Genomic DNA, 16,455 nt, shown 5'->3' with positions numbered 1-16,455 from the left:
GTTTTTTTGGAAACATTAGGTAGTTTTTTGATAGACCTACAATAAAATATATTTGATTCTGATTATATTACCTTGATGATTTTGGTCACTTACACTGTGATGTAGAAATTTCATCAATGTGGCTAGCTCTACTTTAAATTTACTTTTTTTTTCTAAAAATATTCTTCTACAAAAAAATATGTGTTTCATGATAAACAAATTAGATGGTGCTGAAAAAATTGATAATTTAATATTAAAGACATTGCAAATGTGTATGTTTATCCTATAACAAATAGTTTTAGTAATAGTTTTTTTTAAACTTACTTGGTATGTGTAAAAAATTCAACTTCTCCATAAATTTAGTGTTTTTTTGAGTTGAAGCTATTTTTTTACTTCAAAAACTAGTACTTTCTCTTGAATAAAATCTTTAAGTAGGACTAAATAAGGCCATAAAAGATCATATCATAACATATTTGTAATTTTTTATACTAAAAAGAGTTAAACAGAATTATAAACATTTTGAAACAAGTTTCTATAGAAAAGTACAAAAGATAAATTAAAGAATATAATAAAATTATATCATCTACATATTTAAAGCAATTTACTTCAATTTTTCTGAAAGTTTCATTTAAGTATTGCAAACAACTTGTAGGAATGAATTTCTGGGAAAATATATGAATGAATTTACAATAGGAGATAAAAAATTAAGTTTTTTTATTATTGTATGAATATATTTTTAGTCTAAAATTTAAAATCAATTTCATACAAGTTTTTTTTAGATTAGTTATCTCATGAAATTTAAAAAAATAATATTTTTCCTTTAAAACTTGGATGAAAGTGATTTATTTTTTTGAAATATTCTTATTTTCATTCATAAGAATTCTAATGAGCTATTCAACTTTGATTGCTTTTATCTCAAAACTATACTTTGAAGTTTATTAAATAGTAAGAAACAACTGGTAGCTTGTTACTATAAATGTAAAATATTGACTAACATCTGGAAAAAAAGTTTGATACCGTTATGACCTTCAATAAATGTTAAAAACTTATTCAACTTTTTATTTATAGTGAGTATTGTAAAAAAAATTTTATAAACATTAATAGCAACTTTGCATAGTCAACTTTCTTTGCAAATTAGTAACAGGTAAAACTTTGTCTTTTTAAAGTTTTTTAGCTTAATATATTTAAGAAAATTATAATTTTTGTGTATATATTCTTATAAGAGATTTTTCTAAAATTCTTACTAAACTACTTAAGTAAAAACATGAATTTGAAATTGTGCTTAAAACTTTGTTATAATTATAAACAAGGAATAACTAAAAATACTTTTTGTTACTAAAAATTCAAAAATTATCTTTTAGTTTTTGTGTAATCATGTCAATTGCATACTTTTTATGATAAAGTTACTTAAGAAAAGTTACGTACACTATATTATAAGCTTATAAATAAAAGGAAAACCAAACATGAAGCTTTAACAACTTTTCAAATGTTAAACCTAGTTTTTTTAATATATGATTAAGTAGATATTGTCAACATTACTCTATAGGGATCAAAAATACATTAAGTTAGTTTCAAGTAATTGCTACTTAACAATCAATATTTTTAGTCAACTTTATAAATATATCAAACAAAATGTTCAACAAACTGTCCAACATACTTCAACACGCAGTTGAAGCCTTAGCACCTGACACTCCTCTCCATGAAGACTTTGTTTATCATTGGAAATCTGTCACTAATTTCTACATTGAAAATAACGATGACAAAACACCAGTGAGTTTATAGTTTGATTTCTTGTGTAAATAAGATAACTGAAAAAAAGTTTCTACATATATTTAAGTAACTTTCCTAAGCAACAAGAAACTGAATAGTTTTACCAAGTAAATAAATTTTATAACTTTATTTAAAACATTTACTGTTGATACATTTTCCAAATAAAATCATAAAATATTTTAAATGATATTAAGTTTGGTTTTTCTAAAGTTACCATGTCAATTTTTAAAAATTTATAAAAGTTCTTAAACTTTCACTTTTGCTCAAATAGTTATAAAAATTCATTAAAATTTATTTTTGGTAATATAACAGGTTTCTGAAAGCAACATTCCCTCACATCTAAAGCAAGTGGTAGGAATTCTTTTGCAAGAAGAGGAATCTAGAGAAGCTGGGGACACTGGCCCATGTATGGAATATCTCCTTCAAGTTTGTTGTCTAAACTATTTTTTGACTCATGTATAAATAAGTTTTAATATAGGTATAGGTTCTTACAGTTTACATAGTTATCATTGGAAATTAAAGAAAAATAATTTAGCCTAAACTTTTCTCTTGCATTTGCAATTTTTTTTTTCTAGTGGAATCATTTAGATTTCCATAAAACGTACAAAGTATAAATTTACACCTTTTGCATAAAAGTATGCTTTTTTGTAGTGGTAAACATGCTGTAGTTATTTATGTTTTGTCTTTTTTTTTGTGGTCATGTAAAATATTTTGTTTGTAACTTTGATTCTATATAAATTCATGTTTTCTTTCAGTGTCTCCTTATTTTCTCAATTTTTTATATAAAAATATAATTTTTTTTTGATTTAATTTGTAGATTTTTCTCATTTCTTACACAAAAAAAATTTTAGTTGACTTAGTTTAGTATGGTAGACTTTCTACTAAAAAATTATCTACATTTTTAATGATCTGAAATCTGTTTTGCATGAGAATATATCATAACAGTTTTACATATTTTTTATAAGTAATTTAGAAGTGTTTTTAAAATTATTTAGAAATACTTATTCTTTACCATAAAATCTACATCATTAGTAGATATTCAGAATTTTTTTAGTATGTTTAAGCAACTAAATATTAAAACTTCTCTTAAATATGCTAAACATTTATGTTTCATATGTGAGTATATTTAAATCACTTATTAACACAAGAATGTAGGCTTCTTTATATAGTTTTGTGTTAATTAAGGAACTTTTTATTAGCATATGTAAAACATAAGTTTTGCACAAAAATATATTTAAATATTACTTTAGTAAGTTCCATACAAAGTCATAGAAAATAAATGCTTTTAGCTATTAATTTTTAGTTTAAAGCAGTTAAATACAGTTTGTAACTAACTGTATCTCAAATGTATTTCACTAAGATAAGTTTACTTATTTTTTATATTTTTTACATTATTTGATGAACTATGTAGTAAAATAAATTTAATTGAAAGTAAACTTTAAAAATAGTATTAAAAGCTGTTTTTTTTATTACATTACAACATTTTTGTGTTGAATTTCAGATTTTAAAAAGTTCAAGTATCTTTGAAAATTTAAAGTTTTAGTATGTAAAAGTAATAAATTTCTTCTAAAAAAAGTTTATGAACTCTTAACATTTTCTTGGTTAAATGTTTAGTTATATAAGTTTTTATAAAAACTAGTAAAAAATAAGAATAATCAAAATATTTTATGTTGTTTATTAACAATTTTTGCCACAGCACAAGATACTGGAGACACTGTTCACGTTAGGCAAGGCAGACTGCCCCCCGGGGATGAAGCAGCAAGTTCTGGTGTTCTTCAAACACATACTGGGAAGAATAAAGCAGCCACTGCTTCCGCACGTCAACGTGCACAGGTTTTTAATTAACAGTTACTCAAAATTACTTGATTTAAAAATTTACTAGCACTTGTAATTATGCATATTTTTATGTGCACAACTAGTTTTCAAGTTTTAAAACCCAAATAAATTACAAAGCATTGAAAGATATATTTATCCTAAATTATGATATAAATATTGAACAGCAATATTAAAAAGAACTCAGCTTTTTTCTTACAAATAAAAATTTTACGCAGACCGGTGATAAACCTGGTGCAGCTGTGTGGCGAGGTGAGAGCCGGCCCGACTGAAAGTGAAGAAGTAAATTTTCTGTGCACCGTTTGCGCAAGGCTGAAGCGCCAGCCCCATCTCACCAACTTCTTTATTACCAACAACAAGCAGGTTTGCTGTGTAATGTTTTTCTTTTTGACAAACAGACTTAATTGTTAAAGGGATTTTAAAAACATACTGTGATGTTTATGTCTAAAACTATTTTTTATTTGTATAATTTCAGAAGGTTTATCATATTAATTGCAAGAACACCTGAATTTATTTATTTAAATTTAATATTTTATATAGATTGTACTGCCAAATTTGATAAATTAACCACGATAGTTCTCAGAAATTTGTTTTACTGTTCTATTTTTTTCAGTCTTTTTGCTTGATATTTGAATTTGTTAAACCTTAGAACTTCAAAATTTTTTTTTATAAAATAAAACGAATATTTTTGTATTGAAACACATTAAAAAGTCTAAATAATTCACGAGTTGTTCAACCAGCAGATACTTCACTTCTATATGAGGTATTTTAATTATTTCTAAATCTGTATTCTAACTATAGCTCAGATTTTTTATTTTAACCAACGGCGAAAGTTTTTAAGAATGGTTTATGAAGCATTTTGTAACATAACGACATATTCACACAGGAGGGGGCAAGAGAGCACAACCTGGTGAATTCACTGATAAATTTATCGAAATCAGAAGATGGAAGGGTGGCTGTGAAGGCGTGCGAGGGCCTTCTGCTGCTCGTTTCAATGCCGTCCGCTAAAGTCATCGTGCAAGACACGCAGTTTTGCACCCTGCTCAACGACAGGTGATCACTTGTTTTAACTAAATTATCTCATTTGTCTAACTTTGTTAAAGCTGTATTGAATTATCAATGACAAATTTAAAAATGAAAAAAGTAGTGCACTGTACGTTGCTTAGTTTTCAAACAGAACATTGTAAAGTTTAACAATTCAGTTTTCACACAAACCAACATCCTTAAAATAAAAACCAACCAATCAGATTGTCGCACTTGTTCACGAGCATGCCCGCCTCTCTGTCGCCCTCCGACGTTGAAAGTTTGCAGGCCAAGTGGGGACTGGACGCCCACTCGTACGACGCCAGCAACTTCAGGGGAAAGCGGTCGGTGGTCTCCTTCCTGTCGTGGTTCGACTACTGCGACACCATCGTCATGGAGGCTCCCAAAGTTCGTTTTGTGTTGAATGTGAATGAGTTGAAATATAGTTACTTCTAAAGAATGTTGTACGCTACGGTGTTATATGTAACAATTAGTTTGTTGAGAAAAAAAATTAGTATTAGTTTCGAAGATGCTATTTTATAATCAAAAATTCCGCTTTTGTTTAAGTTGAAGTTATAAAACAGTAGTTATTTGTTGTGCTCTACAAGTATGTTTTATTACGTAACAGGGAGGTATCTGTGTCAAGTTTTTACAAATCTGCTAAAATTCGTTAACTGTATTAATCTGTCTAAATTATCTTTACAACTTAGAAAAAAAAATGTAAAGCTAACTTATATAGACAAACTGAAGTAAATTAACAAATTTTCATTAAAATTAAATACTAGTTATATACAAAAAGTTAATAAAACGTAATACATACTAAGTATAAATTTTTTAAAATGTAAAATAATTTTAAGTACTTAGGTTAATTAATTAAAATCTTAATAATAGAATCTATAGGGTGTTTTTCAAAAAATTGTTGGCTTATTCATTCTAGAATACTTATTATTAAAAAGTTCCGGTACAACTGGAGCATGTTTTAATAGTGTTTTTTAATCTACTAAATCTAAGATTTTAAAAAATATCACCATATATATACTCCTGCCATGCCAGAAATATGTTGTTTTAAAAAGTTTAGTGAAATGAATTTTAAAATAAATGAAAAAAATATCCTTTTTGTTGTCTTAACTAAAACATTCAATTTAATTTTTTTGTTTTTAATTAAACACTTGTTTAATACATCTTTTTAAAACTCTGAAAAGACACAAAATACTTGATGTTATAGTAGTTTTTTGAATTGTTTTTATTTAACTGTTGGTTTTCGATTTTTAAAGACATATAATTTTGAGCTTATCAAAAACCCTTCAAATTGCAATCTTCAAACTGGCATAACTTTTGTTGTAGATGGAATTTTTTTATTTGACTGCAGTGTAACCCATGGATGTTGGTATGATTAATTTGTTGAGACTACTAGTCATAATTAAATACTTACTTATTTAATTACTATGTTATAATAACTAGATGCTACTTAAAGACACTATAAATCAGACATGACAGTTTGAACAATGTATCTATTATAAAAAAGAACCAAAAAACACTATTATATAAACTCTACTTCAAAGTATAAGTTACTTTATAAATCAAGTAGAAATAAATAAAGCTTATGAACAATTTAAGTCTAAGTAAAAAATACTTCAAAAACTTAAATAATGTGAGAACTATAAAATATTTTAAGAACTCTAGAACAAATAAATATTATTTAAATAATACTTATACTTAAACCATAAAGTTACACTAATAAATTTACATGCAGTATTTAAGATATACTATTAGTCTAAATTTCAGTCTCTAGGTCTTATACAATAACTCAATCCTGTTATAATGATAACATTGCCTCGGATACTTGCTTTTTAGTTGACTGACTTTGTGACACTCAACATTGAAATAATTAACGTTTAAATAATGGATGAGCTTATGAAAGATGCATTACTAAATGCGCCAGAATCTCTGCTTTCTACCTACATATTTTGAAAAAAAATTAAAAAATTTTTTTTTTTGCTTTTTCCAGTTGCGGGCTTACTGTGCGACCCTTATCTATCTAAAAGTCTTCAATTCGAATCTTATGAAGTATTTTCTTTTTATTATTATTTTTAATAAGTTTCATAATGTAAAAGAATTATGTTCTAACTTTTTATATAAAAGCTTTTTATTCTTCTTCTCTAAAACTATATAACTTAAGTTTTTTTTAGTTGTAAAATGTAATATTTAATTTTGGTAAGCACGTATTTTATACTTATTAAAGGTTAATTAAATTTTGAAATAACCTAAATTTAAATGTTGACATTTAAAACCACAAGACAAATAAGTATGAACTTTTACTTCTACTAGTTTTTTATGTTATTCTAAACGTTTTCTCTTATTTATAGCTTTAGCTGCCAAATAATTTTGCGTTTCCATTAAAAAATGTTATCTTAGTTATAAGAGCTAAAAAGTTATAAAGACTTAAACTACTCTAATTTAGATTAGAAAATATAAACACAAGTTTATTTTTTTCGTAAGACTGTAACTGCTTATTTTTTATAAAAAAGGTAAAAATGTTAGCTTATATAAAGTAAGAAGCAAAATCTATCTAAGCAAAAGGATTATATCAAAAGTACTACTGTAAGGTTTAACTATATGAGGCTACATCTTTGGTTTTTACTTTTAAAGCTTTTTCGCCTGGATTTGAAAAAGTCTAAGAAATGATTTTCCGAATACTGCGATAAAAAAACGTACAAAAGTTGCAGCTTTCATTGAACTAAACACCTAATACCCGAAGCGGAACCAGCCGTTTTAATCCGCGCGTAAAAGTTAGATTTTCTCATTTTACACCGATCTTCAAAATTGTTTTTTTTTTCCACAGGAATGCGGCGAGCACATAGCGAGGATGACGGTGGAGAAGTTCTTCGGGCAGGCGGTGGAGGGGCCGCTCATGCAGCAGGACGAGCAGGCGGTGCTGACGGCGACGTCCGTGCTCACCAAGCTGGTGCGCATGGTCAGGAGCGAGCAGCTGCTGGTGGCCATCGTCGATTTCGTCATCCCTCCCGCCACTTCTGACGACCCCGTATGTGTTTTTGATTTTTTTTTTAATACCACAAGTTAGAGATGGTTTGTCGTGTTGAGTACGTGATGTTTTTTTTTATGGACAAAGCTTTATGAGTATATTTGGAAGGGACGTTTGTCAAGTAACTGCTCGCCAATTTTGACATGAGGATGCGCAAAGTGTAGTTTTAAGACACAAAAACGATTTTTTTTTTAAATAATTTATAAAACCCCAGGATAGCGGCAAATTGTTGACGAGGCTGCTAGAGAGGTGCGACCACATATCGGACGAGATGAGCATCGTGACGCTGAGGTTGTTCGAGTGCCTCCTCAGCAAACCCTGCTCCCTGCCGCTCGACAGGCTGGTGCTGAGGTACCTGCAAGGAAGAGGCTACCACGCGAAAAATCCTGGTATGTGTGAAAATATGACGCCTTGTAATTATTTTTTTTTGTAAATGATTTTAAAAAACTTGAAAGTTTACTCAACTTGAAATAGCTATCCGTTATTTAACAAAACCTAAATATTTGTTATGAATTATTTGTTTAGTTATGACAAATAAGGAGTTACGTTTTGAGTTTGACTAGTAAATTGTGGTGTTTTCGTATTTGCTTTAAGTATAGTTTCTGTGAAAACGCTTTAGTGCTCTGTGATGTACTTGAAGAATTACTAAACATGTATTTGTACTAAATCATAATTAAAATGTCCAAAATATAATTATTGACTTTTTTATACACAACTAATTTTTAAACAACTATTATTAAAAAATCAAAGCACAAAAGTTTATCAGTTTTCCAAATGAACAAAAATTTAACTGGTTTGATAGTAAAAATAAGAGAACTACAAATTAAAAAGAAGTTCTATCATTCTTAAGGTTTAACTAAACTTGTTATTTTAACTGTTCAATTAATTAATGAAAGTAAAAAGAATTTAAAAATATTTGTTGTAAGGATGGTTGTTGTGGTGTTGCTTACTGTGACGTAATAATGCAGGTAACATCGTTGCCGAATCAGAAGAGCTGGAGTGGGACTTGGAACCGGGTTTGGACCAGAGACAAGCTCACAACAAATTGCAGGAAGATTCAAAGGGTTTGTGTATGAAGCAAATGTAGTTTCATTTCAAATACAATAATTAGTAAAGTATCTCCTTTATATGATTATAAACCAAAATAATCTATTTTAGGCAAATTTGTTTTTGAAAAAGTATTAATGTATAGGTTTTGCATATTAAAACTGTTTAGAGTAAAGTCTTTATTGAAAATAAATAGTTTAATATATTTTTATATTTAGCATTAGTTTACAGGCTTTAAGAAAGTTGTTTTCAAGTTAGAAAAAACTCAGACAACATTAGATTTAGTACAAAGCAAAAAGTGTATAAATCCAGTGTATTATTTGACTGTAAATGTACTAAAACTGTATTTTCAGTACAAATTAATTTTATTATTTTTTGCAACTTTATAAAAATTAGGTAACATAGACATGGTATCAAGTTATGGTGCTGTTTATGGTTAGATATAAAAAGATTGAAAAAAGCTAAACATTAATACTTATAAACAAAAAAATAATAACACAGTGGCCTAGGATGCGAACATTGAATATTTTAGTGACTAAATAATCAAAACAAAGATTAAATATAGCTAAGTAGAATTGTAATTTTGTAGAACAGAGCATGCAAACTTGCACTAATTCTGAAATAGCAGAAAAAAAAAATTTCAAAGAAAAGAAGTTATATGTAGGACACTTGGTTTTATTATCTAGTTATCATAAAAGCCAGTGTCTGACATCTTTTATAAGCCCACTGTGTAAAGCCAGATTAATTAATGTTTAAATTAGGTTATGTATGTTTAATCAGTGCAAAATATTAGTAATTTAAAAATCGAAACAGTTGGAAGTTCTGACAATTATCAATTCTAAAATTAGATAATAAATATGACAATTAGCAAGACCAATTTCTAATGAACAAATATTATGTTGATGATCATATTTTTAGCTAGTTTTTATACATTTAAACTAAATGTTAAATTTAAAAAAGTTATATATAAATCAGACAAAAATACTACTGTTTACTTGTTTTATCTAATAAAATTTTATATAATCAACTTGAAAATTTAAAAAAAAAGTTTGATTTACCAAAAAGACTAGAAGTTTTATTTAGGCACATATCATTAGTTTTACTGTTTTATTTTTTGTTGAGTTGAATGTTGACGTTGCTTGTTGCTTAACGTATACATATTTTTTGTTCTCTAAAAAGTTGTTCTAAAAAGTTATTTTTTTTTCACAATTTACGTTAGCTTATTATTAAATCAGCTTTAGCTTTTTGCGTGTTGTTCAGTAGACTCGTCGTTTCTTTCTGAGTTGCATCAACAAACTTTAGCTCACTCAAAACATTCTGCAGAATCAGCTGAAGACGTAGACGGGGACTCCCCTAAAATGCAAATTCAGAGAACAGTTCAGAGGTTTCTCAACGTCCTGCCGGATTCCGCAAAGTCGTCCCAAGTCCAAGATGACGACTCAGGGTTGGTTTTGTCATTGTGGTTTGAAAGTTTTATTTAACGTAAAGTAACCGTAACAGTATTAATAAAGTATTAGGAGTTTTTTTAATTAGTGCTTATAAATAAATTAAGAATATATATATACATGACACAAAAGAGTTTGTTAGGGTAACTGTTTTTTTTATATTAAACATAACTTTTAACAATGTTTAACATATTGAAAGCAGTCTCCTCATTAAGTAATAATGTACTAATTTTTTTTTTACCAAGCAAAATAAAAATTTACTTTGTGACACACAGTTCAAGTTTAATTAAAAACTTTTCAAGTCAAAACACGTGAAAAGTTAGTTTTAAGAATTTTTACCTTAAATAATTTATTAATTTCACTATAAATTTAATTAATTGTAAATAAATAAATAAAAAGTAAAAAATTTTTTGACATTTAATCAATTAATAAAGTTTTAAAAGTTTAATTCCTTTAAAATAGCTTAACTAATATATTTGTTTTGCTTTGGCTTTATCAATTTATGATTTTTTTAAAAGAAACAAAATAATTTTCAATTTAAATCCCAAATGACACAAATTTACAAGTATCGAACATTTAACTTGTATTAACTTTTCTTGTGAAAATAAAACACGTCTGCTGCGAATATCAAATTGAATTATTAATGGAAAATAATAAATTAGGTACAAAATTGCTTATGTGTCAAAACTTCTATATTGTTTATAAACATTCTTTTTAAGTATAACAATATTTATCTATCTTTTTAAATAAAGTTATTTCTTTTATCCTCGGATTTAAAAAAATTTCTACTATTAATAGCAAGAACGTTGGTTTATTAAATGATTTCTATCACTGTTATATCATCAGTGCTTGTAGGTTCTGCACACCCTAATTATTTAGACGTGATTTTATAACTTATGATACTATACTTGAAATTTATGGTATACTATACTTGAAATTTATGGTATACAACATTATTTTTTACGTAAGTTACAATTGTAGTTCACATAGTAATAAAAACCATAAAGAACCAAAGCTTTTTGTTATTTTGCTTTTCAAATAAAGTCCCAAAGAATAAAAGTTTTATTTCGTTTTTAAAAACTAGTCAGCTTCAACTAGTTTAAATGTACTAATACCAATTTTTACAGTCATTTTATTAATATATAAAAACATTCTAAGAGTATATCTATTATATTTTTAATTATAGAAAGCTATAATTTTTGAAAAAGTTAAGAAAATAAAGTCTATTTGTTTAAACCGGTTATTTTTGCTCACAAATAGAATAAATATTCAAAATTTAAGTTGTTTAAAACTTGGTCATAAAATAAAGTTTTAAAAGATTTTATTCACTTAGTTTGTTTTTTAACTTTAAATAGGAATCACTAAACTATCCAATCCATAAACTGATCTTATGTATTAAATCGAGTTTTTCAAAGCTCAAAAAGTTCTAATAGCTTGGATAAATAATTAAAAAACTTTTTTAGATGTGGTGTGTCTTAATTGTAAAAATAAAATAAAACAAAATCATTTTAAACCAAAAGAATATCACAAGCTTTATGGGTTTACAAATCAAACTGGGCTGTTTACTTAATGTCTGCAGTAAAAGTTTGTACATCACGAAAAAAAGGCCTCTCATAAGCATGGTCTGAGAACCTGCTGCATTGAAAAGTGCTGTCGTCCGTCGAGCTACTAAATTGCTGGTTTCGAACTTTTGTAACCCGTCCAGAAAATAACTCGGCCAATCAAATAACTTCAATTTGTTCGCACCAGGTACGACAGCTACTTGAGGGAGGCGCACCGCTCTTACAAGGAAATCTGCCACCTGTGCAGCAAGTTCGACTGGCCCGACGTCGACTCGCTGAAGAAGGAACCCGCCGAAAGAAACGCCGCCGTGGCAGAGTTCGACCAAGGTTCTTGTTATTTTTATCAATTTTATTCTTAATATTAATTTTAGTTGCAATCTTGTTTGGACAAACGTACCAAGCCTAAATTACGCGTTTGAGTTTATTAGCCCAAATTTTTTTTTTTTTTGCACTAACTTTATTTTCTTACACTCGACGCTTTGTTAAGAATATTTTTGTCCACCCAGTAGCAGCTTCTAACTCGGTTGTTTCGCCCAGGTCCGTTCCTGACCATGCTGTTCGGCAAGATAGCGGGGATGCTGTCGCAGCCTTACAACGTGAACCTGGTGGTGACCTCCGTGGCGAGCCGGCTCACCCTGCTGCCCCACCCCAACTCCCACGAGATGTTCGCCGACTCGCTCACGCCCATGCGCCCCAAGTCCAAGTCGCTGTACTCCGCCATACAGGTATGCTTCTTAATTATTGATAAATTATTTTAAAACTTATAAAACATTAAATTAAATTCTTTGTGTCAGTCGAGCAGGTCGTTTAAAATTTTGTCAGTTGTGAAGAGTGAAACAGTTTTAAATATGTTTTTAGACTTGAAACTAATTAGATGTTTAATTTAAAGCAGTAGTAATAATTTTGTGGTGACATATTAAAGGCAGATTACTGCAAACATGTATTAATGAAGTTGTTACTGCAGGTATTTATAGTAGAGTGCTTTTAAATGCTTATTACAAATTGAAAAAAAAAAAAAAAATTATATAAATGTTTTTTATTTGCTATTTGATTAATTTAAATAAGTTTTCAACACTTGTTAATATTTTTGACCAAGAAAATCAGTTTGTACTTATAAAAAAAAAGAGTTAATTTATTCTATTAAATAATTTTTGTTACCACATACATAAATATTCAAGTAGTTTTATAAAAAGAAAGTTATTTAATATCTGAACTTACATTTACTTTGCACTGAAGTACAACAGTTTTAAGGTTGTATTTCAGTTTTTTAACACTAACTGTTGTCAAATACAATCTCTACTCTACACTCATTTATTAGTTTTTCTAATACAAATTATAAAATTAAGTTAATGTCTAGGTTTTTGCTATAATATTTGGTTATGCTATAGTACATAAATGTCATTTAATAATATGAGAGTTTAAATCTTGAAAATTTGTAAATTTAAGATTCTTATTAAAGCTATTAAGCATTGGTTTGCTAACGTATAGTTTATAACTCACAATTGACAATGGAGCATTTTCTTAAACGAACATATGTTATTTTGATTTATTGAATTTTTTGTTCATGTTTTTTACTTTTAAATGCATTTCATTTTAAATTATGTGTGATGGTATTTAACTCAAGCTATGTCCCACAAAACATCAACTACTTTATGATGCATATTGACAGTTAAAAATTACGATGTAGTATGTATCATTACTTAAAATGTAATAGAAAAAACAATATAGCACCTAAAAAAACTTTCAAATAAAATTTTTCACAAATTATTTTTAGTTTTTTAAAAAGTTAACAAATAGTATAGTATAATTTTTATTTTTAGTTATATCTTTTTATGTACATTTATTTTCACTATAATGAAATAACTGTTAAGTTTAGATTTAGTTCAATCAAGTTTTTGATGATTTATATTTTTAGGCAAATAATTTCACTAAGAAGAAAAAATTAAACGAAAAAAAGTATTAATGTTTCTGGTTTTAATTATTACAAAATTTAATCAAGCTTAGTTTATATTATTTTCAATAAGCCATGTATAAAAAGTTTAAATTTCAAAAACGAGTATGATAAAAAAGTGATCACAGTAGTTTTTTAATGCGAAAGTAGCTAATTAGAACTTTAACCAAGTTATTGAAAACAGTAAGTTGAATTAATCTACTTATTTGGAATATAGTTGTAAATTCCTATTATTGTAAAACTTGAAAAGTCGATTACTGCTTTAAAACATCAAAACCAGTTTTTCTATCAAACTTGATCGGAGTGCAAACTGTTTATTTGAAATTTTATTTTGAATTTTTAATGAACAGTCGCTGTCCGAGCAAGTGGTGCAGAGGATTTGTCACGTGACCAACTTCAAGAGCAAGCTGGTGGCTGCGAGGCGCCACCTTACGGTTGACGGAAACGGCGACGAAAAATGTTTGTTTTGTAAACATTTGTATATATTAATTCGTCTTGTTGTTAAGAACTTTATTGAATCTTAAACACCGTGTTAAAAGTGCTTAGAAAGAACTGAGCTTTTTATATTTTAGTTTGCAATTTCCCCAAAGTATTGTGCATCTCTGTGTTCAGAAGTATGTAAAGTAACTGTTTTACTGTGGAATAAAACTTGAAATAAGTTCTTTTTTTTTCATAATTTAAATTTTGTACAAAATCAATTAGATAAAATTTATAATGAATTTTTTTTTCTTATAAGATAAAAACTTAAATTTATTTTTTACTAAACTTAAAAAGTATTTATAAAAAAACTAACCGCAAAGACTTTGCGATTTTTTTCAACCAAACGAAATCTCCAACAGCATCCAAGAGCAAAGGAGCTTCTTCGGTCAGTTACAACTCGGACGATCACAAAACATTCCTGGAGGGAGTCATCGTTGTTGAGGAGTTCTGTAAGGAACTTGCTGCCATCGCCTTTGTAAAGCATCACTCCACCAACAAGCAGAATTCTTAAGTGTTTCAAATAGGCTTGTTCAGATCCGCGTCCTACCAGATTTTGATTTGAAAAAATATATATTCGAATCTGGTTCTGACTGGATTTTGATTAAAAAAAAAAACTGGTTGGATCTCAATTTAGATAAAAGATGTGGATCTGGCCGAGCTTAAATTAAAAACAAATATGACCCGATCTTTGATCTTTTTAAACTTAGATCCAGATCTAGATAGGATTATCTTTTATCATTAAATCAAGCCGGAACCGGATTCAAAATCTGTTGGGATCAGGATCTCGGCAAGCTATGGTTTTATCCGATAGACCAGCAATTTCAAATTTTGTTTGAACAAAAATGCGAGGAACAGGAATGTAAAAAGTTTAACTAGACTTAAATATTTTGTGTCTGAAGCTTAAAGTATAGTTAAAGTACATAAGTATAATATTTGGGTAATAATTCAAAAATTTAAAGTTTCTTTTGTTTAACAAAGTTATTATATGCAGGTGCTTTTCTTGATCAAAATATTTGGTAAGAAAGTTCTTGTTCAAATAATGAGCTCACTAATAGAATTTAAAAAATTATTTAATTGTAATATGTGTTATTTTAATATATAATTTAACTTTTGAATATTTCAAAGGTTAATCAAGACTTAAACTTTCACTTTTAAGTATTTTGCCACAGTAAGTGCATTTTATTTTATAATTTTCTTGCCTAGTTGCTATAAGTTCTTTAATTGAAAAAAATTAACTTCAAAATGTCAATATAATATTATAAGACCATCCATCATTTAAAGAAACTATTATATTTTTATTTACTTAAATTAGGTCAGTGAACATTTTTCCACAATAGTAAATTGTTTTTTTTTTTATAATCAAAAATTAACATTTGCTTTTACAGATTTTAGTTGGTATTTTATGTAATAACATATGATGAACTGACTTACGGTGACTTTTTACGCTCTACAACCTTTATTTTCACATTCAGATTTCAATATATTGTTTTTTTTTTGCCATTTAAACAGTAAAGCACCTAGTTACTAAGTTAAAGTATTTTATCATTTAAAGTATTATATAGTTGTTATTTAATTGTATCACCATATTTGTGTTAATACTCGGAAGTTAAAATTTTTTAAGACTGTCGAATGTCACTAAAAGAATTAGTTTGTAGTTTAAAAAAAATGTCATTTTAACGCCTTTAATCTCTTCTTTACTTTAAATAGAAATACTTTGATGCACGTTAATTAAAAATTTTACTTGAAGTACGTTTTTTGTTTGCTTTTACCTTTAAATAATGTAAGGCTGTATATCACAATTCAAAACAAATATTTCTTTTAACTACACTTAATTTTACGTATTTTAAGTAAAGTTTAAAAAAGTACTTGCAATATATTTATTTCCAAACTGCAAATTTTGTTTTCTGAAAATTGTGATACTGTAATAAACTCAATTTTAAACTTTGTTTTTTTGTTTTTATTTTAGTTTAGATGTCGTTTGAATATTTATAAAACTCTTATTTAGAAAAATAAACTAACATAATTATTTTTTAAAGTAATCAAGCCACAGACATATTTTGTTAGACGTACTATATCTTTTATTCTCTTAATAAAAAAACCTAACATTGTCACATTTAATTATAAAGCATTTCATAAATTTTTTTTAAGTTGTTTTTAACACATATTTTGATAAAAACAACTAAACGGCAATATGTTTCAAAAATAATAATCTTCATAATAATAATAAACTTCTTTTTGAATTTCTTTATTTGTTGAAGTTGAATATATAAAGTATGCAGCAATGGATCAGTTCATAATACGGAACCTAACCGTGAGTTTGAA

At 27.4% G+C, this 16,455-nt stretch overlaps 1 protein-coding gene across 2 annotated transcripts; it reads left to right on the top strand.

Annotated features, from left to right (window-relative positions):
* Positions 1-1,589: 1,589 nt before the first annotated feature.
* LOC145835231 (FHF complex subunit HOOK interacting protein 2A-like) lies at positions 1,590-16,015 on the top strand. 2 transcript variants are annotated; one of them, XM_082942792.1, is made up of 14 exons: positions 1,590-1,749; positions 2,062-2,175; positions 3,446-3,582; positions 3,801-3,945; positions 4,469-4,635; positions 4,830-5,013; positions 7,448-7,648; positions 7,863-8,037; positions 8,617-8,712; positions 10,019-10,139; positions 11,890-12,029; positions 12,240-12,427; positions 14,004-14,112; positions 14,493-16,015. In XM_082942792.1, exons 1-14 carry the CDS (start codon positions 1,612-1,614, stop codon positions 14,642-14,644), a joined length of 2,067 nt encoding a protein of 688 aa, XP_082798918.1. In that variant the 5' UTR covers positions 1,590-1,611; the 3' UTR covers positions 14,645-16,015. The 2 variants fall into 2 exon arrangements, with proteins under 2 accessions (XP_082798918.1, XP_082798919.1); XM_082942793.1 differs by lacking the exon at positions 8,617-8,712.
* The last annotated feature ends 440 nt before the right edge of the window (positions 16,016-16,455 follow it).

This window comes from Thalia democratica, chromosome 4 (assembly GCF_965202585.1).
Source record: "Thalia democratica chromosome 4, ktThaDemo2.hap1.1, whole genome shotgun sequence".
NCBI lineage: Eukaryota > Metazoa > Chordata > Thaliacea > Salpida > Salpidae > Thalia > Thalia democratica.
This window is presented reverse-complemented; position numbering and strand designations above follow the sequence as displayed.